We start from the raw sequence: 24,478 nt of genomic DNA on the forward strand, positions 1-24,478 counted from the left end.
GTGACTTCTTGTTTACTTTTAAAAAAACTGTAATATTGATGTTTGTGGTATGCTTTTTAAATGTTACGAAGATAAGTAGAAGACTCCAGTCCATTAAAACTGTTAACTTATTTTTATGGTGTTTCTTCTTGTAAATTAAAACTCTCTGTGCCACAAATATAGCATTTTTAAAGAAAAATAGCAGAAACCTCTACTTTATCTGAAATAAAATCACAAAATGCTATATAGAAAATCTGTCTTGTGTTTTGTTCCCTAGCAGGCTTAAAAACAAATGCTCTGTGATATAAAGTTTTTTTTTTCTGGCACTGGTGGGTCTCAGGATACTAGACCACACTGGGACTGAATGATCTTTTCCATAAGCAAACACCTGTCCTGGTCCCTGATGCAGTCACAGCCAGGGCTACTCCCTGTAGTGCAGTTGTGATGGAGTTATGCTGCTGGGTATGTATGCTTGAAGATCAAATGAGTATGGATGCCAGAGCAGCTGTGGAGGCAGAGGGATTCTGTGGGGACTGCTGTAACCAAGGATCCTCATGGTTCAATGGTGGATTCTGTAACCCATTCTGTGAACGAATAGGGGAGGCAAACTCCATCCTCCACAACAATGACATTTTTCTTTATGTGAGGTGACTCCTCCTCCTGCATGCTCCCCTAGAAGTTTTAAGAGGAAGTGGTGGCAATAAGAACTGTATTAATTCCAAAGGCTGCTCTATTAGAGCCCTCAGTTGTTCCTTACAGTTTATTTCAAACATTTAGTTCGATCTAGTTTTAGATAGCATGAGGTGAGATTTTCAGAAGCATTTCCCCTCTATTGAGGTTGAAGTTAAATTTTACCATTGACTTGAATGGAAGCAGAAATAGAACCTTGGTACAATTCCCATTGACTGCAATGGGAACAGAGGTGATGTCTGCACTGCAGAGCTTTTCTGGGATACCAGAGGTATCATGGAAAAGCTCTGCCACGTCCATGGAACATGTCTGCTTTTTTGGAACAGTTTCCAAAAGAGCGGACGCGTTCTTTTGGCATCCCTGTATTCCTCATTGTATGAGGAATAAGGGATGTTCCGAAAGAGATTTTTCTGAAATTTGGCCCCGTGTAGATGGGCCAAATTTCCGAAAAGCCTCTTCAGGGGGGGAAAAAAAAAAAGAAAGGAAGAAGATATGCCAATTGTGGTTTACAATTTGCATATCACTTTCCGATATAACTCTGCAGTCTAGACATAGCCAGAGTTAAGCTAGTCCTGACATTTTTGAAAACCCTACCCTGAAAGCACAGGTTTTATAAATGTAAAAATGTAAAATGTTCAACTTCATTTTCTTTAGATTTCAGTCAGATATTTATTGAAAACAAACCTAAAGCATTATTTTAATCCTAATCACACCAACTACAAATGGTCACGCTATATATACACAAAGCATATAGATTGAAACCTACCCCTTTGTGAGCAAAATTCCCACCTCACTATAAAATAATATATCAAATTTGCCAAAAGATTCCAACATGAGACAATAACTCAAAAGAAACAAGTGTAAGTTTATTGGACTCCAACATTTCTTAGTCAAAATCTAAGTAAAGAAAACACACAGTAGAAAAAGGTCATACAAAGCAGCAATGGATTTACATTACATTAAAGAGTTATCCTAAACTACTAATTTTCAGTCTTAAAAAAGTAAAAGCCTATAATTAAAATCCAACACTGATGTAACTGAACCAATATACAATGGCAACATGATATACAGGATTATAAAACAGCTTTTATTTGTCTTAATTCTATAACACTTTAAAATGACAAGTGATTTTACGTAGCTTTAAGTTGGAAAATACTAGTTTGCATGTTTATGTTGGATTACTCAAGCTTCCACAAAGTGGAGACCATACACTACAAATGATCACACTATCACTGGTTTTCTTTCTCTTTTTTTTTTTTTTTTTTTTTTTTTAAAGGGACACTGTCAAGGTTAGACCCCGAAGGTTTTGGTTTCGTAACCATTCATACATTTTCAAATATTGTATTTTTAAAGAGTGTTTTAAATTTAACACTCAGCTGTAGTGATGGAAATCCAGACACTGTATGTGTGCCACTGTATGAGAACTAGAAAGGGGAACTGATGTGTCTGTTTTAACTGTCTCAGAATAGCAAAAATACAACAGGCAAATGTGGATCCAAGCCACAAAGCTAAGATTCATATTTCAGACACATTGCCAAAGTTTGAGAGTATCCCAGTTTGGGATTTTTATGCCCAAACATTTTAAATGTTAACCACTGGGTTTTAAATATATACTAGTTTGATTAATATCAAGTATTGTTAACATTTACAGCATGTTTATCCCGATAGTACAATTTTTGTCACAAGTCATTTTAAACAATCAAGAATCAATAGGACCTAAAAACAAAACAAAAACCCAAATACTATCAGGCTGAGTTCAACATAGTTTTTTTTAACACTGATTCATTAATTACAACTTAAAAGAAATCTATCTTGCTTTGATTTTCATCTAGATCTTCTGGTAAGAAAATGTAAACAGACAATAGGCACATGCCAGATTTTATAGGCACATGCCAGATATTTGCACCATAACAGCTAAGGACTTAGGGCCATATGCTATTCTTGTCTCACACAGGAACTTCCACTGATGTCAATAGATTTGGGAAAAATCTTAGTATAATTCAAATCTGGAAGATACTTGCACTTTCAACTTGGGTAAAGAGCCCTCAGGCATGTCAATGGGAGCTTTGCCCTAGGAGGGAATGCAGGAGGCTGGTCCCCTACAGCTGTATGTTTTGGTTCACTGGAGGGTTGTAAGGCTATATAGTTATGTTCTGAAACAAGACTGACAACTCAAGTGTAATCGCTGAAGTTCAACTGTCTATTGTTTTCTTGAAAAAAGTTACAAAATAGCACTACTGTTTCATGCCCTTTGTCTATTTTGGTAAAATTGCAGAATTACACACTAGCTATTTATGTAGCCTTTATTCAGAAGAATATTCACTTATAAAAGAAAGTTGTTTCTACCATTTAAAAGTCCAAAACATGTAATTATTTCCATTGCTTACTTTGAGTGGTTTATTGTGGGTCCCATTCAGCACAGCATTTAAGAATATACTCAATGCTAATCACATTCTAAGACTATAGTGGGAATCAAGCATGTGCTTAGCCGAATCAGTATCTACATGAATTAGCGTTATTTCACAGGCCCAATCCTGTTCCCACTAAAGTAAATAGGAATTGTCACTTACTTCACAGAATCATAGAAGATTAGGGTTGGAAGAAAGCTCAGGACAAGGTCTAGTTCAACCCCCTGCTCAAAGCAGGACCAATCTCAACTAAATCAGTTGGAACAGCTGAGCCTCTGTCAAATTTTGTTGATGAAGGACAAAACAAACCAAGAAAGAATTAAATCCTGAATTATATATTAAAACATCTGCATGTTTCTGTCAGGCCATGAAAAAAAGAGTACAAAACTTCAACGTTTAAGAGAAATCATACAAACTTTCTGCAATTGTTAAATAATTATACAAAAAGCCAAGGCCTTTAGTATCCACAGTTGCAAAACTAAACAAAATATAACGAAGACAAGGGTTTTTTTTGTATCAATAAATTTACCTATTATTCTTGTATGGCCAAACTAGACATTCTTTAAAAGACCTTTATTGTATAAACAAGTAACTAACATTTTATTCCATATTTTAACTTTTCTAACATATATTAAAATTACACGTGGCAGCATATTTATTCCATATCCTCCAAAATAAACACTTCTGTCTCAGGGCTTTTTAAGATACCATATAAAAGCTAATAGAAAACCAGAATTGCTGTATAAATATCTCATATTTAAAATTTTATTTAGAGATCCTGTATTCCTTTATTGGACAACAAACAGGAACTAATTTTAAAAAACACAGAACATGCTCAAAATTAAAAACTTTTAAAAAAATAATCTAACAAACTTAAAAAACCCTAGTTATATAATTTTTTCAATACATATTACACTTGGAAAAAAGTCAAGATTTCTTCAAAATGTAGCACAAAAGTTGTTAAATGTATGCTATTTATAATCTTACTATCCCAAAAATGCATCAAAGAAGTGCTTCAGTTGAAAATTAGGATTATTCGATAGCTGAACTGGTCATCAGATTTTCTCTTAGAAGGGTATATTCATTCTTAGAAGGGTAGGCACAGATTATCAACAAACTAAATGGAAATATCATTCTGTTTTGTACGGGAATCAATGGTGAAAACTTAGGAATCAATTTTAAAACCTTGCTTTCACATTTTGTCCACATAGATTTCTTCCCCTAAAAGACATTTAATGTAAACACAAAACAATTATTTAGTCGTGTTAAATAGATTTAACATGGTTTTATTTCATTTTGCTTTAGTAACTACTAGTTTATGCTGAAATTATGTTGCATTAAATGATTTAGTTTTGTTAGTTGGAATAAAAAAAAGAGTCACATCCAGAAACATCACCTAAAAAAGATAACATAGGAACCTTATATCATAGAATCATAGGGTTAGCAGGGATTTCAAGAGTCATCTAGTCTAACTGCAGTTTTGATTGCACTTTGCAGCTATAAAACCTTGCAGATTAGTGTAAATCATATTTTCAAAATTTACTTGGAATAAGGAAAAACACCTATGGGTAGGTGTTAGTGTGCTTAAGTTACTGTTTTAGGTTGTGTTTTTTTTTAAAATCCACCATATTGTATCAAGAGCCTTTGTAGCTAATTATTGCAGTTTGCTGGTAGTTGAAAGTCCAAGGGTCATATTTTGCCATCTCTTTTTAAAATGAACTTCACACAAAAAAATAAAGTGCTGTTTTAAAACAAACAAAACAATTGATGGCAAATATGGTCTTTGATTGAGCAAGATATCTAAGGACATGCCTAAGTTAACAGGCTATTTCAGTAATTTAAAGTTAGGCACCCATGCTCCACCTTCCTGAATCAGGGCCATGGGTCCTGAATATTATTATCATCTATATTTTGGGCCTCAGTCTACATTCGTTGTGAATTCTATGGAAATTCTGGTTGCTGAAGGAATGCAGTATCAGAAACGTATAGGACTAAGGGCTTGTTCCTGCTCACAATGAAGTCAGCAACAAAACCCCTGTTTCATCTATGTACATTCTCACTGTTTATTCTAATCAAATTTCCACTCAATTAAATTTAAAATACCAGCAGCAGCAGAAAGATAGTTTTAACTCTGAGCTCCTAAATGAGAGAAGCACATTGACAAAAGTAGCTGGAAAACCTCTTTCTGGACCCTTGCCATAGTTTCTGGCAAATATCCAATACTGATGATGCCAACCATTCCAATTGTGATGGGAGGTAACAGAATGGTACCACACTTTAAATATGTTTAACCATTATTACCATGATTTTAAACAAACCCAAATAAACACTTCTAACAGAAAGTATCACAAACAATAGAAAGTGTCAGAAAAGAAACAAATATTCTATATATTGTATTTACAAAATCCAATGATTGTAGTGTGGTGCTTTTTCCTCTGCTTTGAACTGGATATGTATGTTCAATACAAAATTTAAATACATATTTTGTTCATTTATACAAGTGTCTATGTAAATATTTACATTTAATTAAAAACATTTTTGTGCTAATAGCCACTTTTACTGCCACACACGGGAGTTTATTTCACAACCCTTTTCTTATACAAGCTTCTGCTGTTCAAAGTAATATATTCATACATTCTATTGTACGGAATTGCACACAACAATACAAACCAGAGGAAACAAACTTTGAATTGTTTAACATCCATTCAACTTAGTTCATATTTATAAACAGTACTGTTGTTTGCACGAATGCTGCTTTATTACAATGTTTGTAGTTACTAAAATACCTACAGTAAATTAGCCTTTGGGGTGTTATATAAAGCAGCATATATTTTTTCCAGTCTTCCTTAGAAATTTTATTTAAATGGCTAAAACAGGCTTGCTGCTACTTTTTATATAAAATCCAAGTTAATATTGCTGATCTTAGATACTATTGATTTTCCACAAGTTCTATTAAAGAACAAAACAATTCCACATTACCATAAAATACCAAACATTCATTCCCAATAAATGACAGGGTAATTCAAACTTGAGGTTTATTTGTTATTGCTAAAACATTACTAAAATCTAGATTACTGAAGAAAAGTATTCCATCCACTTCTTTCCTAACTTCAAGTGCAGTGCTAATATTTATATGGCGTTCATGTGTTCATTTTACTCAAAACAAGAAGTTGGTTACAGTATTTCATTACTATAAACTCACAGTTAGAAGCCACATTGTTGTTCCTTTTTTGTTTTTAATCTATATTTATATATATTGACACCACAGGATGAGGATCCATGCATACAATCAAGATGCGATTGGATTTCAATGTTAATGAAATTAAAATTATGCTATTATAAGATCCCAGACCATACTTTAAATTATTCAGATTTCAATCTACTAACATCAAAGTTAGTTTACCTTAATCTTCAAATCCAAGCAGCATCATAAATCCATTTGTACTTTGATGTTTCTTGTCCTTTTAGATTTCTAGTTTATATAGCGTATTTCTGAACTATCCAGGAAATGGTCTCCATTTAGCCACTTTTTTAAACTGCCTGTTGAAGATCAGTAGCTAATTGTGTGTCTGTTCATGGCTCCAAAGACTAAATGCAGTTTTGAATGTCCTGTGACAAAGTTTACACATATATTGTCTTTTGAATGTGATTGCTGACAGTGGTGGAGCATGATAAAAGAGCGTATCCGATTCTTGTGGAACGAATAATTTCTCAGTAGTAGTTGGGCTCTCAGATAAACGTGTTGGACTATCAGGCTCTAAGGGCTGGATTTTAGGTAGAGGTGGGGGTGGAGGCAAAGGTGGTGGTGATGGGGAATTAGCTGGTGGACATACCTCGGGATCTTTATTCACCGATTCTTCTGCAGCCTGTGACATATGAGATTGGAAGTGGCTCCACAGACGGAAATTGGTCCGGAAGGCCTTGTTGCACACATGACAAATAAATGGTTTTACAGAGCACAAAAGCTCCTGGTGACGCTCCAACTGTTTGTGTACAGTAAATATTTTCCCACACTTTTCACAGGGCCATAAGCCACTGTCTTTATTAGAAACAACTTCCTTAGCTTCTCTACTGGTTTCAGTTACCTCATCCTCTATATCATCTGGAGGCTCTTCTTTTACATGAATTTTAAACTGTTTGGAAACACTCAGATCTTCTGGGAGGCATGAAGAATCTTCAGAATCAAAATTAATTTGTTCTGAAGAATCACTGAATACTCCATCTTCCTTTGCCATAACCAAATTGTTCATTTTATTAGATTCTGATTGAGAATTTACTCTTGAAGCACTAGTTATTTCACCATTGTGATCAAGAATAGGTAAAGAAAAATTCTCTGTTGGGGCCATGGTATTCTGATTGTGAACTTCAACTTGATGACGCCAGATGCTAAAGGATGATTTAAAAGTGCGCATACACTCAAGACAAGTGAGCTTCTTATATTCACACTTGCTTTCATGTTCATGCTTCAGCTCTGGAGAAGAAAATCTAAGGCTGCAATAAGGACAGACTGTTGCATTTCTACAAAGTCGCTCATGATTTCCCTGTTCAATAAGAGAGGAGAGCTTAGCATTACAAAGACGGCACTGATAGACCTCTTTGTTTTCAACTGGACTTGCAATATGAATTTGCTCTTTTTGCTTAGAAGCCTTATTTCCTACAATTGGTTTTTCCCCTGGATGCATTTTTATGTGCTGTTTAAATTGAGAGAGAAAACGATAAGCTTTCCCACAGTAGGTACAAATGTAGGCTCCTTTGGATCTTGATCGTAAGTTCCTCTTGATGACTTGCTGTGCTTGTGAACTGGACTGTCCCTGAAAACCTTGTTTGCCACGTCGTAGTTTAACAATTAGCGCTTTTTTAATCTCTCTCTCTCTCACAATATCAATTAATTTTCTTTGGAATTTTTCATCCAAGACAGCATGTGAACTGGAAGCAGGTGAGGGGTTCTTCACAATTCCATGTTGTGTCTGGCAATGAGTCCATACCTTGAAGTTTGTGTGAAATCTCTTATGGCATATATCACAAGCATATGGTTTCTCTGGATTATGATACATATTAACATGACGGTGAAGGCCTGCTGTAGATCTAAAAATCTTAAGGCAGTGCTTGCATTTGAACTTTCTGTTTGGTCTCACTTCTTCCAATTCACTGTATTCATCTTTACTGACATCAGAATCTGGAAAGTCAGCATCAAGACATGTAGGACTTGAACTTTCCTCAAAGTTATCCTCTGACCCAGGAGAACCATGCTCATTCACTTTTAACTTTTTAAATGGCAGCCTTCTATCTGCTTGAAACCTCCTTTTTGCTGGAAGTCTACTCATATCCCTATTATCATCCTCAGTTTTAAAAGAGAACTCTTTACTGGCAGATGTTGAAGCATCTCCTACTGTAATTCTTATTATTTCAGAAGGCTCTGAAAGTGGGCTGCTAGGTTCAGTTTTTATGCGTACATCAGTTAGAGGAGAAGCTACCTCCCTATCAGTCGACTGAGAGGCACTAAAGGACCTAAGGCGGTGTGGGTGTATTACCTGTATCTTGTCATCAAGGACACCCTTTTCTGAGGACTCTTTGAAGGATGATTTTTGAGACACAGCATTAAATATTTTCCCCTGTGAGTCACTAGTCACCAATGATGATCCATGTGAAGTTTTAAAATCAACAGACGATGAATACATAGGAACCTGACTATCCATGGACAATGACCTTCGAAGGAGACTTTTTACAAGCGGGCCACTCCGGTCAATGCTTTGGTTTTCAGAACCAGATCCACGAGCTGGAACCACTAGTCCTAACTTGGAGTAGTACAGCAAATTCCTGTCTTCTCCTTGACCATTTCCTTTTCCTGTCTCTTGCAGCAAAAATGTAGATTCTGATGAACCATGCAGAGATAAGATTGGCGGACGTGGTCTTTTTAATGACATCTCTGCAGCTTTTCCTTTTAGAAGCTGACCACTCACTCCTGGCTCATCACATGAAGTTTCTTTCTCAGCTAAAGGCATTTGTGACAATACTGCATTCCTCTTCACTGAGCCACTTCTACTTGGGTCATCCACAGTTCCAGAAGGTTCTTGAAGTTTGGTGTAGCTCACAGGACTGTCTTTTAGCCACCTTCTGTCACTTAATGATAAACTGTGAAGTGGTTCAATTGGCTTTGTTATTTGTGGTCTATTGTTGGTTTTAACGGCAATGGAGTGCAAGGGCTTAGAACTATGGCTTAAATCATGTGTTTGACTGACATTTTTAACTTGTGTTTCATTTCTGCTCTGACAAACAATGACACTTCTTTTCTGAGAACTACTTTCATCATCTTCTTGAAACAATATTTTTTTAATGGGACATGTTGGAAAAGGAGCTTGAGGACTCTTAGAAACAATGTTAGTAAGAAAGGAAATTCCAAGGCTGTAGCCCAGTTCTTGAACAGCTGCAAGACTGCCTTTCTCAACAAACAAAGATGAAGAGTAAATGTAGTTTAATACATTATCAAAAGCATCTGGTTCACAAAAGTCAAGCTGAAACACTGATTGGGACTCATTCTCTTTATTTGTGAAGAGAGTCTGGAAGTATTCACTGCTGGCAGCCAGAACATTTTTATGAGCTCTAAATTTTTGGTCTCCGACTATAAGAAGAACATCGCATAATTGTCCTTTTAGACGCTCCTCATTCAAAGCACTTAAGAGAGAAATGGCATGTGCTGGGTTTATGTAATGCAAGAGTCCCTCCATGATTTGGGTTTATCTAAAAAATAAAAATAAAAGAGAATTATGGTCTGTTTCATACACACTTTTAAATTTTACACAAACCTACACAACTGCTTAGTTTCTGGTTAGAGTCACATGGCTATTTTTTCATTAGCATTAAAGAATTTTAAGTTTTTGAGAGATGCATGGGCATTAAAAGATCAAAGGCAAACTGTATCCACAACTCCTGTAGATACACAGGCATGAAAAACCAATGCACCTTAAATGGTTACTCTCCATTAAGATTATTATATCTGCTCAATAAGAGTAGCTATGTTCTCTTCCTGTAGCTTGAATATGCTCCTTTTTCTTTACCTAGGAATACCAGTAAGTTGAAAGACAGCAAAGGAAGTTCTCCTACCAATATTTCTGCAGACATTCAAAAAATTGCCAAAATCCTGAATAAGATCTACAATATAGGTTAATTTTTAATTGTTAACTTATTTTTGAGGCACAACAAGCATGCTAATACCCTTTTAATTGAACACATTTTGTATTTAAATGATAGTGGGGAAAAAACCTATACTAAATTATCACTGACTGGTATAATTAATTCTCTTATATTTATGAGGCAAAAAAGTATACTTTAACAACTTCTAAAGTATATTACTAAAAAATAAGCACTTGTAATTGGGCGGTCAGGTACCCTGGCTTTCTGGGAATTTCATGGCTTTACAATGCTGTCCAAGTGGGTTTTTTTTTGTTTGTTTTTTTGTCATGACTTCAATATACAGTGAACCAACCAGCTAAACTCCTTGGTTTGACTCCTTGCAACAGATGAATTTGGTGTTCTGTCCTGCTGCATTTGAGCAGTGTCCCAGAGGTTTCTTCTTATTGTATTGGTGAATTCAATGAAGCTGTAGTGCTCAAATCCTCAGGTTACACATGTATGGATAGAATTAACCTTTTTGAAACAGCATCACTCTGGAAGTTCATGTTGAGTTACTTGCCTGCTCTGACCCCTATGTGCTATTGAGAGTCACTTGTTTCTGGGATACAATACCTCATTCTATAGGTCTGACCTGTGTGGCACGATCTCAAAGCAGCACCTTGGAACTCTCGTACTCACATTGTCATACAATTATGAGTAAGGGTGTCAAATGATCAAAAAGATTAATCTCAATATTTTAATCTTGTCATTTATCAAGATTAATTGCAGTTTTAATTGCACTGTTAAATATAAAAAAATAAATTGGTATTTGTTATTAAATATTTTGGATGTTTTTCTGTATATTTCAATTATAATAGAATCAGAAGCGTAGATTGTTCTAGGGATGTTAGATAGCATGTAGCTGAATAGTCATGTAACCTCAAACAATTTTAACAGTCACACAACTATTCTATAGTCCCTGGGGGTGGGGCCAGCAGCCAGTACGTTCTGGCTCCATTCCTGGGAGCCCCCTAATACCCTTCACTACTACCTCTGTATCAGAGGCAGCAGCGTGGGGTGGCAGACGGGAGCTGGTCCATGAAGGAAGCCAGATTAAAAACCAGCTCTAAAGTGACCGAAAAAACTACGCCTCAGAATTCACTGCTTAGGGTGTATTGAGCATGTGCACTGGAACTGAGCATGCTCAGTAAGAGCTGATGTTGCTGCTGCCCTCTCTCTGCCCTTACGTGGATTCAGACTCTGCTTCTGGCTCTTTACAAGCATTACAAAGGGACTCAGGGGGCAAATTGCAGTGGGGAAATGGACAGGGTGTGAGCAGAGGGCAGAAATAAACCGACTTGGGGGGGGTGTCAAGTAACTTTAGGGTGAGGCAGAAGAGGGGCTGGAAGGGAAAAATCAGGCAGTCGAGGAGGGAATTGGAGCTAGGGTATGGCAGGGGTAGGAGACACTGCAAGACCCTTTGTAGGTGTTATGTCCCCACACAGGAAGGGGCAAAGGGGATAACACTTATCTGGGGGAGGGGAAGGGGAAATCCACCTGCTGAGTGTTCAAAGGCAGAGCTGGGGAGGCATAAAGGGGAGGAAGAAAGGGGCTTTTATTTTCCCTCTTAGTGTGAAATGTACCAGCATGGGAGCACAGGGAAGCTTCCTGACAGTGCTCTTAAAGGTACAGCTTCCCTAATGCATTGGCTGTCTTTGCTAGCCCCCACAGTGCCTGTCTTTCTGCACTGCTATACTATAGAAGACTGAATGCCGTAGAACATCCCACATGCAAGGTGTGAGGGAGCGTGTAATACATTTTGAGGATTTAAAGTAGTCTTTTTAGTTTATATGTCAACGTGAAGTCTTCATAACAGTTCACAAGTTTGTCTTACCAGCTGCTATTATTCCCTGAATTGCACTCTCGCCCTTGTAACCCATTTTAATTATAGTTTTGCTCCTTTACAGATGTTATTTCTATTTCTCTTATTACTCTGAACACTTCATCATTTAATCTGTATTATCATTGTGCAATGCATGTCTTGGCTATGTTTATTTTTATTTTAATAGCTAACGCTCAAAATCATTCAAGTAAATAGTAGTTACTGGTTTTAGCAATTCCATCTGTGTTTCTATTATAGAATTTGCTATAGTTTTTGTATTTTGATTTGTACCGTGGAGTTTCTTTCACCTTCTTTTTATATCACAAGTTTTATTCTGTTGGGTCTGTTACTACCAATTCTGTGTTCTTGGGGAATGAGGGCATAGTATCTAGCCTACCTGACTCTTGCAAGATATCACCCCCCCAATCTTTGCTTGGGGGTGTCAAAGCTTACTGCCCCACCCTTGTGGCTAGAGTACCAGCACCTGCTTGCCCTGCTATGGGGGGAGGACTCTGAGCCTCATGGGCAGGATCCAGGAAAGCCATGGATTGCATCTGGTCCATAGGTGCTGCCTGGCAGGGGGAGGAAGTGGCTCTGTGAACAGCAGCACAGTGAAGCTCTATCCCTATGTTTGCTTGCAGGCTACATCCCAGTTTTTCCCACTGGCCAGGAATCACAGCCAGTGGGAGCATCAGGGGGGAGTTGCATGCAAGCAGAGGGCCATGCAGAGCCACCTGCCTGCCCCCGCTTCCCTCGAGAGCTGCACCAGGTAGTTCCTCCATCCCCAGAACAAAAACCTTTAGCTCCTTCCCAGATCCTGCACCCCACTTCCCACTCCTCTCTTGCACCCTACATCCTACCCACATCCCACACCCCGCTCCTATAAACAAGCTTCCACCCAGACTCCCCACCTCTCTCTCCTACATTTCCCACCTTCCACATCCCGAGCCTGCTTCTGCACCCTACATCCTGGCTAAACTCTGCTCCTTCACCCCAAAATCTGCAAGCCCAGGCGTTAATATGACTGTGGGGGGAAGCCCTGGGCCTCGGTGCCTTTCCGCTCCACTTGTGAAGCATGAGTCAAGTGAGTGCATTAAAGAATAGTGATATAACAGGCATCACAGAAACATGATGGAATGAGGATAAACAGCAAGACACAATAATACTAGGAAACAAAATATGTTGGAAGGACAGAACAGATCATGCTGTTGTGGGAGTGGCTTTGTAGGTAAATATAGGCTCAAATGAAGTAAAAATCTTACATGAATGAAGCTGTGCAATTTAATCTCTGTAGAGAATAGTTCCATCATCTATTAATAAGAATTTAGCAGTAGGGAAATATTACCAACCACCTGTCCAGAATGTTGATAGTGACTGCGATATGCTAAGGAAGAGTAGGGAGGCTCTAAAATATTTTTTTTTTTTTTAAAAGAGGGATTTCAGTTATCTCCATATCGACTGGGTACTTGTCACCTCAGAATGGGATGCACAGATAACGTTTCTTGACACCTTTAAATGATCTTGGAGCACCTGGTTCTTTGAGTGATTGCTCATGTCCATTTAAAATAAGTGCAGCAGCAAAAATGCTATTAGATGTCCACACGGTCAGCTGCCAGTGCATTAGCATGGTCACACTTGTGACACTTGTGAGTGGTGCATTTCCACAGAGCACTTCTTCCTCTTCTGCCACAGAGGTTTGTAAGGAGGTGCAGAGCACCCTGGGTCTTGTCCCACTGCCCCATGATGCATCACTTTGCATCCCAGCAACCCACTTTCTTCCATTTTTAGCACCATCTTTCAACGGTTTCTCTGCAGTGTGCTGTCTCCCCCCAGTGTGCAGGAATGGATCCCCAGCTGTTTGACAAAAATGTGATAGGTCTCATTTGCACATTATCCATGGCAGTTGAGTTATTCCTAAAGCTGCAAAGTGACCATGAGGCATCCTCACAGAGATGCTGACTACAGTAAAACACCACTTTGGGGCTCAGGAAACAAGCACTGAGTGGTGGGATCCCACTGTCATGCAAGCCTGGAATGATGAGCAATGGCTGCAGAACTTTCAGATGAAGAAAGTCACTTTCATGGGACTGTGTGCTGAGCTGTCAGCCCTGCGGTGCAAGGGCGTGTGTATGAGAATTGCCCTGTTGGTGGAGAAGTGTTTGGTGATCTCACTGTAGAAGCTGGGACAGTTTTTGCTTAATCTCCAATCATTTCGCAGTGGGAAAGTTGACCAATTGAATCATGCTGATGGAAGCGTGTACAGCCATCAGTTGTTGCATTCTGCTCCGATAGACCATTACTCTAGGCTACATGCATGAAATTGTGGATAGCTTTGCACCCAAACTGCGGTGCGGTGATAGATGGCACACACATTCCAATCCTGGCACCAGACCACCTTGCCTCTGAGCACATTAACTTCAAGGGGTATTTCTCCATGGTTCTATGGGCACTTGGAGATCACCATGGGTGTTTCATGAACATTACCACAGGCTGGCCCTGAAAGACATTTTTCAGAACACCAGCCTGTTCAGGAAACTGCAAGTGGGGACTTTCTTCCTGGACCAGAAGATCACCGTGGGGGAAGTGGACATGCCCATTGTGATTTTTGGAGACCTTGCCTACCCCTTAAATGCTTTGGCTCGTGAAACCATACACAGGGAGCTTTGACAGCAGCAAGGAGCGGTTCAATAACAAACTGAACAGATGCAAAATGATTGTGGAGTGTGTTTTTGGCTGTTTGAAGGCCTGCTGGAGATGTCTGAATGGGAAGCTGGATCTGGCCTATGATAACATCCCTATGGTTATTGCTGCATGCTGTTCCCTCCATAATATTTGCAAAGGGAAGGGTGAAAGCTTTATTCAGGATTGGACCGCTGAGGTACAGCACTTGGAGATTGAGCTTGAATAGCTCGAGACCAAGACTATTAGAGGAGCACAGCGCAGGGTGGTAAGGAGGAGAGATGCCTTGAGGCAGCAATTTGAGGCTGAAAGTCAATAACACTGATTGATATGTATGAGATTGCAGTGGTTGCATTGCAGGGGGGTTACTCTCACTGGTCCATGCGCTGGACTTAGCATGCTACACTGACCATAGCTTTGCTGGGGTACACTTTCCTGCTTGCTTGTTTTTATTTAATGGAATAAAGATTTATTTGAAACACATGGATTTCATTTATGAAACACAAAAAAGAAAATGTTGGACACTGCTGAAGCACAACACAAACATTTGCCAGGGAGGGAGGATGAGAGAAGTAGGATGTGAAGCATGGCCCAAGAATGTCACAGGTTTGTATATGGCCAACATTCATATGCAAGCCCACCATCTGATGTGCTATGAAAGGGGTGCGCAGGTGCGGAATGCAGCAGATAGCTCGTGGGGACAGTGATGCCCAAATTGTATTGGTGGGGACGGAGGCATATTGGAAAAAGTTTTGATATAGTGGCTGCAAGAGGGGCCAGTCCCACAGCTGCTGCATCTGCAGTTCTAGCAATGCCTCCAGTGTATTCACTGGAGGCTCCATAGGCGACTAGTCAATTCCTGCCTCCTTGCTGCCTTTACACTGAAAGTAGCTGTCCACAGCTGATTATCTAAGGAATTCATTCACAGTACTATGCCTGTTGTGCCATCCTTAGGGGGCACTGAAGTCAAATCCTGTAGACCCGCTTTTCATGAGTAATGCTATTCCTAACCATGCATGGCGGAAGTTACACTAGTGTAGACACTGTCTTGCCGTAAGTGTCATGGCTCCTTCCCCACTCTGGCATGATAAATGCAGAAGTGGGGGCCAGCAAGTGTACCCCAAAGCCTTATCTACCAGGCTTTGGTATAAAACTTCCCCCCAAGATCTTAAAAACCTAGATCTTGGGAATAAAACTTCCGCTGCCACCACCCAAATGTTGATAAAGAAATCAGGGGAAAGATCATTTGGGAAATCTTACCCCTAAAATAAAATTGGGTATGGGATCTGAGATCTGGCACGGTTTAAAAGATGTTTTGGCTTTTCTTTGTAACTAAGTTCTAGGCCCATGAAGTTTCTCCATGAGTATATTTTGTTACCTCCCTATCTAGTCATTATGGTTGCAACAGGAATATTGTTGTAATAATAAAAGTTCTTTCTTTTCTTTTTATTAACCTGGAAGTGGTTAATTGTGTGCCCCAGAGTGGGGAAGGAGCCATGACCTCTCTCCAAGACACAAAAGGGAGAAAAAGAGAGAAACCCAAATTCCTTTGTCCCAGTTTGAAAAATCCCACCTACATTCCTATTGGTCACTCCACCTGGCTAGGTGTAGTTAACCCCTTAATCCCCAGGCTGCTGGCTAACCCTCATAATCATGACAGAAAGTTTGACCCCATCGGCTTCTCAAAAAGACTGAGGAACTATAGAATGACCTGTCCCATCTGGTCAGCTTCACAAGCCCTTTGCTAGTAAACAGCACACCACAAGACACATGAATATGACTTCCACCATCAATCTGTCCGATGCTGTGACAGCAGCGAGTTCTTTTGCTCCCACTGCCTCTACTTCCTAGGGGTACAGAACAGCTCGAGCCTGGAGTGGCCAGGAGATCCTGGACCTCACTGAGGTGTAGGGGGAATGAAGCCTTTCTCAGCGACCTCAGGGCCAAAAAACAGAACACCGATATCTATGGCAGGTTCACAACCAGCCTCGTGGCAAAAGGCCATTCCAGGAACAATGAGCAGTTCAGGGTGAAAATCAAGGAGCTGTGTCAGTCCTATCTAAAGGCAAAGGAGAAGAGCTTTTGTGACCAGCAGGATGCCATTCTTGGGAGGTAGGGAGCAGCCAGCTCCCACACCTTGGTCATTGAGTCAGGACAAGACACACCTGGCGTCAGCCTGCAGGAGAAGGGTGGTAGAGGGCCACAAGGAGGAGGATGAAGTGGTGAAGAAGAAGGAAAGAAGCCAGATGATGATGCCCAAGAGCCAGGAGCTGGTCTTGATGTTGGAGCCGGTTCTCCCCTCCCAAGATGTCCCCCAGGCCATCGACAACCTCAGGGAGAGCACTTCTGGTTGAGTTCTCTAACTCTGTCTAACTACAATCGGGGTCTAGCAATGGAGTATGAGGAGCAGCGTGCTCTCTCTGCCTACTCAGTGGGGGAGGGGGCAGAACAGGTCGTTCACGCATGCACAAGGCCACCTTATAGGAACTCTGCGAATGGCTCACACCTGCCCTGACACGACAGAATACCCGCTTGAGACCCGCTATCACCGTGCAGAAGCATATGGCCATTGCCCTCTGGAAGCTTGCCATGCCAGACAGCTACTGCTCAGTTGGGAACCAGTTTGGGGAGACAGTCAAGGTTATCATCATACAACAAGCCAATGCAATCAATAACATCCTGCTATGAAGGGTGTGACTCTGGGGAACGTGGACAACTTTGTGAAAGGCTTCCGTAACTGCTGGGGAACCATAGATGGAACACACATCCCTATTCTGGCCCCCACCCGCTGTGCTTTGAAGATCATCAACTGCAAGGGGTACTTCTCCATAGTTCTGCAGGCACTTATGGATCATAAAGGCCACTTCACTGACATTGGTGTGGGAGTCAGAGTGTGAGGCCTTCAGAGATCTTGACCTTGACTGGCCAAACAGAAGGATGGCTGTGACCACTATTGGTGGTTACCATGAGGGAATGACCACAGGTTAACAGAGGCTCTGTAGGAGGCTGATGGCAGTTTTGGGGAGCCAGACAACAGTTGCATGAGCAGACCCTTTTCTTTGATCTGAAGCTGGTTCCTGGACTTATCCAGAGGTGCTAGATAGCTTTTATTATTTATAGCTAATTCACCTGTCATCCTATAAGTGATCCCCTTTTGCCTAATTTTTCATAATCTGGTTCCAGACATTGAATCCAGCACCTCCGTTGGTCCACTCTGCCACCCAAGACCCCAACCTTATCCTGAGGGTGGCTAAAACCGATTTTCCCCAAGCTTGACCACTTCTGCTCCATTCCTTCCAATATGCTCCTGTCCCTATCCTAGCCTCTCATCCAGTACCCCAGTATCCTTAGTCAACCAGTCTCAGGTCATATCTACACCGATAGTTATAAAGCACTGGCAGTTACCGCACTGCTCCCAGAACACAGCAGTGAAAACACTGTTGTGTGTTCACACCGTCGGCTGCCAACGCAATAGCATGACCACACCTGCAGCACTTGCAGCATCTTTCAGAGAGGTGCATTCTGGGCAAATATCCCACAGAGTACTTCTTCCTCTTCTGCCATAGAGGTTTGTGGGAAGGTGGAGGGGAGGCACGGGGCATCCTGGGTCCTGTCCCAATGCCCAGTGGCACACTGCTTCACATCCCAGCAACCCCTGCACTTCTATCTGCATTTAGTGCCATCTTTGAATGGCTTCTGTGTTACACACTGTCTCCTTATTCTGCAGGAATGGTCCCCCAGCTGTTGACAAAAATGCTGATGGGTCTCACTAACACATCAGGAATGTCAGTCAAGCTATTCCTGAAGCTGCAAAGTGACAATGAGGAATCCATGCAGTGTCCGTATGACAAGATTTATTGTGGCATTCATGGAGGTGCTGACCAGAGTGGAATGCCTCTTTTGGGAAATAAGCACTGAGTGGTGGGATTACATTATGCAAACTTGGGATGATGAGCAGTAACTGCACAACTTTCAGATAAGGTAAGCCACTTTCATGGGACTGTGTGCTGAACTACTCTCACCCTGAAGCGCAAGGACACGCAAATGAGAGCTGTGCTGCTGGTGAAGAAGCACGTGACAACTGCACTATGGAAACTGGCTACTCCACACAGTTTTTGCTCAGTTGCCAATCAGTTGGACTCATGCTGATGGAACTGTGCAGGGCCATCAGTCGCATCCTGCTCTGAAAGACTGTAATTCTGGGAACATAAGTGAAACTATGGATGGCTTTGCTCAGATGGACTTCCCAAACTGCAGTGGGGAAATAGATGGCACACACATTCCAGTTCTGGAACCAGAGCTCCTAGCTTCTGAGTACATTAACCGCGAGGAGTATTTCTCCATGGTTCTGCAGGAGCTTGTGGATCACTGCAAGCATTTCACAGACAATACTTAAGGATGTAAAATCTCAATTAAACTGGCTAACCAGTCAAACATATTGTTTAATCTGTTAACCAATTAAAGGAGGGGGGCGTGAGCTAGGGATCATAGAATCATAGGACTGGAAGGGACCTCGAGAGGTCATCGAGTCCAGCCCCCCGCCCTCAAGGCAGGACCAAGCTCTGTCTACACCACCCCTGACAGATGTCTATCTAACCTGTTCTTAAATATCTCCAGAGAGTGAGATTCCACCACCTCCCTTGGCAATTTATTCCAATATTTGACCACCCTGACAGTTAGGAATTTTTTCCTAATGTCCAATCTAAACCTCCCCTGCTGCACTTTAAGCCCATTACTCCTTGTCCTGTCCTCAGAAACCAAGAGGAACAAATTTTCTCCTTCCTCCTTGTGACACCCTTTTAGATATTTGAAAACCGCTATCTTCTTTTTTCCAAACTAAACAAGCCCAGTTCATGAAGCCTGGCTTCATAGGTCATGTTCTCTAGACCTTTAATCATTCTTGTCGCTCTTCTCTGTACCCTTTCCAATTTCTCCACATCTTTCTTGAAATGTGGCGCCCAGAACTGGACACAGTACTCCAGCTGAGGCCTAACTAGGGCAGAGTAGAGCGGCAGAATGACTTCACGAGTTTTGCTTACAACACACCTGTTGATACAGCCTAGAATCATATTTGCTTTTTTTGCAACAGCATCACACTGTTGACTCATATTCAACTTGTGGTCCACTATGACCCCTAGATCCCTTTCCGCCATGCTCCTTCCTAGACAGTCGCTTCCCATCTTGTATGTATGGAACTGATTGTTCCTTCCTAAGTGGAGCACTTTGCATTTCTCTTTATTAAACTTCATCCTGTTTACCTCTGACCATTTCTCTAACTTGCTAAGGTCATTTTGAATTATGTCCCTATTCTCCAAAGAAGTTGCAACCCCACCAGTTTGGTATCATCTGCAAACTTAATAAGCGTACGCTCTATCCCAATATCTACATCATTGATGAAGATATTGAACAGTACGGGTCCCAAAACAGACCCTTGCGGAACTCCACTTGTTATCCCTTTCCAACAGGACTTAGCACCGTTAACAACAACTCTCTGACTACGGTTATCCAGCCAATTATGCACCCACCTTATCGTGGCCCTATCTAAGTTAAAATGTGTTTATTTAGGTAAATGTGTAACTGCGGAAATTTCCAGTGATTACATGTTTACACAAGGGGAGAGAGGTCAGCTCCTGCCTCTTCCCTCCCTCTCACGCTGCTGCTGCCTCTGATACAGAAGCAGCAGTGTAGGTGGTGGGGTGGCCCTGCCTTTTCATACGCGAAGGTTAACAGATGAGCCCAGGCTCATCAGTTAACCATTTACATGTTTACGCATTCACATTCCAAGCTGGAATGCCAGTCTGAGGTCATAAGGTTGGCTTTATCAAGGCACAATTGCAACATGTTACAGAGAGTCCATTGTTAACACTAGACACAGCTCTGCTCCAACCCCTTTGAAACACTTGCACTGTTTACATACCTAGCCCTGAATGTCCCAGAGTAGGGATGTTAAATATCAGTTAATTGAATAGTCGAGTAACCTCATGAATTCTTATTGGTTAATTGACTATTCTATAGTCCCCGGGGATGGGGCCAGCAGCCAGTGCACTTCAGCCTCACTCCCAAGGAGCCCCCTGCCATTCCGTGCTGCTGCCTCTGTATCAGAGGCAGCAGCACGGGATGCCAGGTGGGAGCTGGTCCAGGAGGGGAGCCAATTTAAAAACCAGCCCCTCCTTGTGGTCTGGCTGCCTGTCACCCTGATAAAGAGGCAGCAGCCAGGGTGGCAGCAGCCCCTGTCTAGGGGAGGTCTGAGCTCCTGGACCTGGTGCAAGCTAGAACTGAGCTGGGCTGCCTGCCCACCTGGCTCCTAATACACTTTAAATGAAGAGCTGCAGCAGGGGTAGGTCCTGGACCTGTCTGAAGCCAGGACCGAGCCGGGCTGCTGGCTAGTCTGCTAAAAAAATTACTAGAAGGGAGGGGAGGGAAATACGTGTAGTCTATAGCATTAACCTATAAGCTTTAGCTTATCAGTTAATCAACTACACTATTACATCCCTATACCAGAGCAAGCATATAACACAATGGCACCTTCACCACAACGGCAGTGGACTCCCTTGCTGCAGCAGCACAGGGATTCTTATAAGTGCTGGGGAACAGGGGTTTTCATTCACACATGCCCGTGTTTACTCTGAACAAGGATGACTTGAGGAGAACTCTGGAGGGGTGGAGGTGGGGACTGAAAGTTTATAAAGAAATGACCACTCATTTCCACAAGCTATGTTCATCCTGGAAGATATTTCACTGCTTAGGGCAAGCAGGAAAGCAAAAGAGGATCTTTTACTTGATTGCGGGTTCCATCAAGGACCATACACAGCTTGTCTTGGCTCAGTGATAGGTGCCTCCCTCGTTGCTGACAGCATAGGTGAGGGAATGTCGGCCTTCAGGGCTCAAAGACCATGTTTGCTTTGCCAGAAAATTTGAGGAGACAGGTGGCACAGCAGCTGCATGGTACTTTCAATGAGGTCTGAGAGGCAGATTACTGTGACATAAGAGATTGCATTAATGGTCTGTTCACCATCTGATTGATGCTGTGCTGGTAGCAGCATCACACACAACCAAAAACGTCCTTTCTGTAACCCTCCCGCTCCCAGCAAGGCACTCAAATGTTTCCTGAGACCCAGCCCACTTACCAGATGCATCATCCACAGCCTCCAAGGGCTGTGAATGGCTGGCTTCATTGAGGGTATAAAACAGCTCCTAACTGCAAGCCTCTATGGATGCTGAGTCCTCCTCTGGGTCCCTCTCTCCCTTAGCACACATAGCCACAACTTTCTCCTCCTGTCTCAGTCTACTGCTGGATGACCCCCAAGCCCCAGAAGTATCCATGGAAGTCTTCAGAGTGGAGGTGGGGTCACCCTCAAATATATCATCCAGCTCTTTGTAGAACCAGAAAGTTGTGAGCATAGCACCAGAGCGGTGGTCTGCTTCCTGCACATAGTGGTAGGCATTTTGCAGCTTCTTCACTTTTTGGCCTCTTTCGGTCATACATCTTGATGTGCCCATACATTAGGGATGTTAAAATCAGATTAGTCAACTAATCGAATAGTCGATGGAATTTCCATTGACTGATTAGTCAATAAGGGCACTTCCACTCTGAAATATAGCAAGAGCCCGCCCCAGCTGCTGCTACATTTCAAAGGTGGAAGGCGGTGCTTCAGCTTTGAAATGTACAAGAGCCCCAGCAGGGAGCTGAAGGGAACCGCCTTTGTGATAAAGGCAGCAAAGGGCGGGTAGGAACAACTAGTCGACTAGCATGTCGACTATCCAATAAGGTTTTGCTTATCGGATACTCAAGTAGTTGATTAGTCTTTACATCCCTACTATACATATCATAATTCCTACATTTGGAGTGCAGATGGGAGTGCTGCTCTCCCCAAATACTGACCGCATCTAGCACCTTGGCATGGCTCCAGGCAGGGGCTCTCCAGCTGAAGAGAGGCACTGAGAACACTCTAGGTGCTGAAAATACACCACCTTGCAATAAAAAAGGCATCTCCCTAACACAATGACCATCCCCTCCCTAATTTTGTACTGGTGCTCTAACTGATTAGGATGACATCACTTCTAAAAGAAAACAGTTACCAGAATTTAACATGCTCAAACCATTTATTTTTTTCTTGCCTTTCAGAAAGAGTTAAATCACCATGGTTCAAATCCCCCCTGCCCCAAAGTAATTCAGCTTGAAGGAGAAATGCAACACAAAATATTTTAATCCCAACTGTTACAGTATGACAGAATTATAAGCAATAAAAACAGGCTCTTGCCATGAGGGAAGTGTCGGACAGCCTTAACAAGCAGTGCTACCAGCTCTTCCTATAATGTCGTATCTACTACTTCTGGTTTAATAGGGAAATTGACTTTTTCCTACAACTTTCGCTCTCTCTCATACAGCGCGTGGACCATTCAGCGCGGGTAGGGCCATGGGCAGTGAGTCTGACATTTCGCGGGCGCTCAGCACGTGTGCGTGAGAGACGCGGTCGGGGGACCCTGCGCGCTACAAACGTGCTCGCCCGCCCACGGCTCAGAGACGAGGCGCGCGTGGGAAGCCCAGCGCTCTCTGCGTTCTCGCCCCGCAGCAGCGACCTCCCAGGGCGCCAGGCAAACGCGGCCAGCGGGCCCCATCCCCGCGGGGACGCGCAAGCACGCAACCCACCCATAGTGACATCACTCCACTCCACAGTTCCCCGCCCTACGCAGGGCCGCCTCACCGCAATGCGCATGCTCACAGCAACTCCCTCCCGCAAACGCGCCTGAGCATCATGGGAAAAAGGCTACATTTTGGCTACCACGCACGCGCAGCGAGCTCGAGATTCTAGACTGCTACAGGCAATACGCAGGCGCAAAAGGGGACGGCGAAGCCCACTATGGGCAACACACATGCGCACTAGATGCTTCGGCTAGTCTATGTGGCGGGGTGTGCACGCGCAAAGGACAGTCTTAAGCTGTCAACGGGGAGTGGAGCATGCGCGATAAAGGGGTGGACTAGTTTTGTAATTGGCGCAGGCGCACTGAAGAGTTTGGGGACCGCAGCCCCGCTCGGTGGGGGAAAAAAAAAAATCCACCTCAGAGTTACGTCAGGAAAAGACGCCTTTGTGCACGGGGAGACCCGCGCGGCGCGGGCAGCCCCCGAAACGGGCGCGAGACGCGGCCATTACTCACCGTCTCCGCCGTTAGCCGCACCCCACCCTGCTGCCCCCCTCGGCGCCTCCCTTCACGATTCGCCCGCGCGCGCTGCTGCCACCGCCGTGATTCCATCCATCTTGAATTTGACGTCATCCCACACCAGGGATGAGGTCATCGCAGGGAACGCTCGTCACGTGCGCAGCGTTGCGATTGGCCGGCGCCAGAGCGGTGGGCGAGGCGCTCGTGCTGGGGACTGGGTGGCCGTTGGGGAGTTACCGGGGATCCCCCAACCGCCAGCCCTTCCCCTGGCTTTGCGGCTCCCGCGCTCACTGCGGACTGGGCCGGCACAGCTCGCCAACTTCTTCCCGGCTAAGGCAACGGGTGGGAGCCGCCTTCCCGCTAGGCGCTGCGGGGCCTGGCCCGAGACTTCGCGGGGCGCCTGGGAGCGGGGCATCCCCAGGGAGCGCCTCGCTGCGCCCAGGCCCTTCACGGGGCGGGGGAGATGCAGCTACGTGGAGCTGGGGGACCGAGTAAGCCTGGGGCGTGGCCGCCGCGCACGGCGCACTCGGGACTGACCTGCCTCCCCCCATGGCACACGTGGGCTGCCGGG

At 42.9% G+C, this 24,478-nt stretch overlaps 1 protein-coding gene across 2 annotated transcripts; it reads right to left on the reverse strand.

The window, feature by feature from the left end:
• Positions 1–1,514: 1,514 nt before the first annotated feature.
• ZBTB21 (zinc finger and BTB domain containing 21) lies at positions 1,515–24,371 on the reverse strand. 2 transcript variants are annotated; one of them, XR_332565.5, is made up of 3 exons: positions 23,905–24,371; positions 6,481–9,815; positions 1,515–4,298 (listed from the first exon to the last, which is right to left on the reverse strand). XR_332565.5 is itself a non-coding variant. In XM_006130528.5 (2 exons), exon 2 carries the CDS (start codon positions 9,800–9,802, stop codon positions 6,635–6,637), a length of 3,168 nt encoding a protein of 1,055 aa, XP_006130590.3. In that variant the 5' UTR covers positions 9,803–9,815; positions 23,905–24,371; the 3' UTR covers positions 1,515–6,634. The 2 variants fall into 2 exon arrangements, 1 of the variants encoding a protein (XP_006130590.3); XM_006130528.5 differs by having other exon boundaries at positions 1,515–9,815.
• Positions 24,372–24,478: the final 107 nt, after the last annotated feature.

Source organism: Pelodiscus sinensis, chromosome 1, assembly GCF_052426305.1.
Source record: "Pelodiscus sinensis isolate ZL-2025 chromosome 1, ASM5242630v1, whole genome shotgun sequence".
NCBI lineage: Eukaryota > Metazoa > Chordata > Testudines > Trionychidae > Pelodiscus > Pelodiscus sinensis.

What these genes read in the sequence shown, in the direction of transcription:
- ZBTB21 (XM_006130528.5), bottom strand. Translation starts at nt 9,802, where the DNA reads ATGGAGGGACTCTTGCATTACATAAACCCAGCACATGCCATTTCTCTC.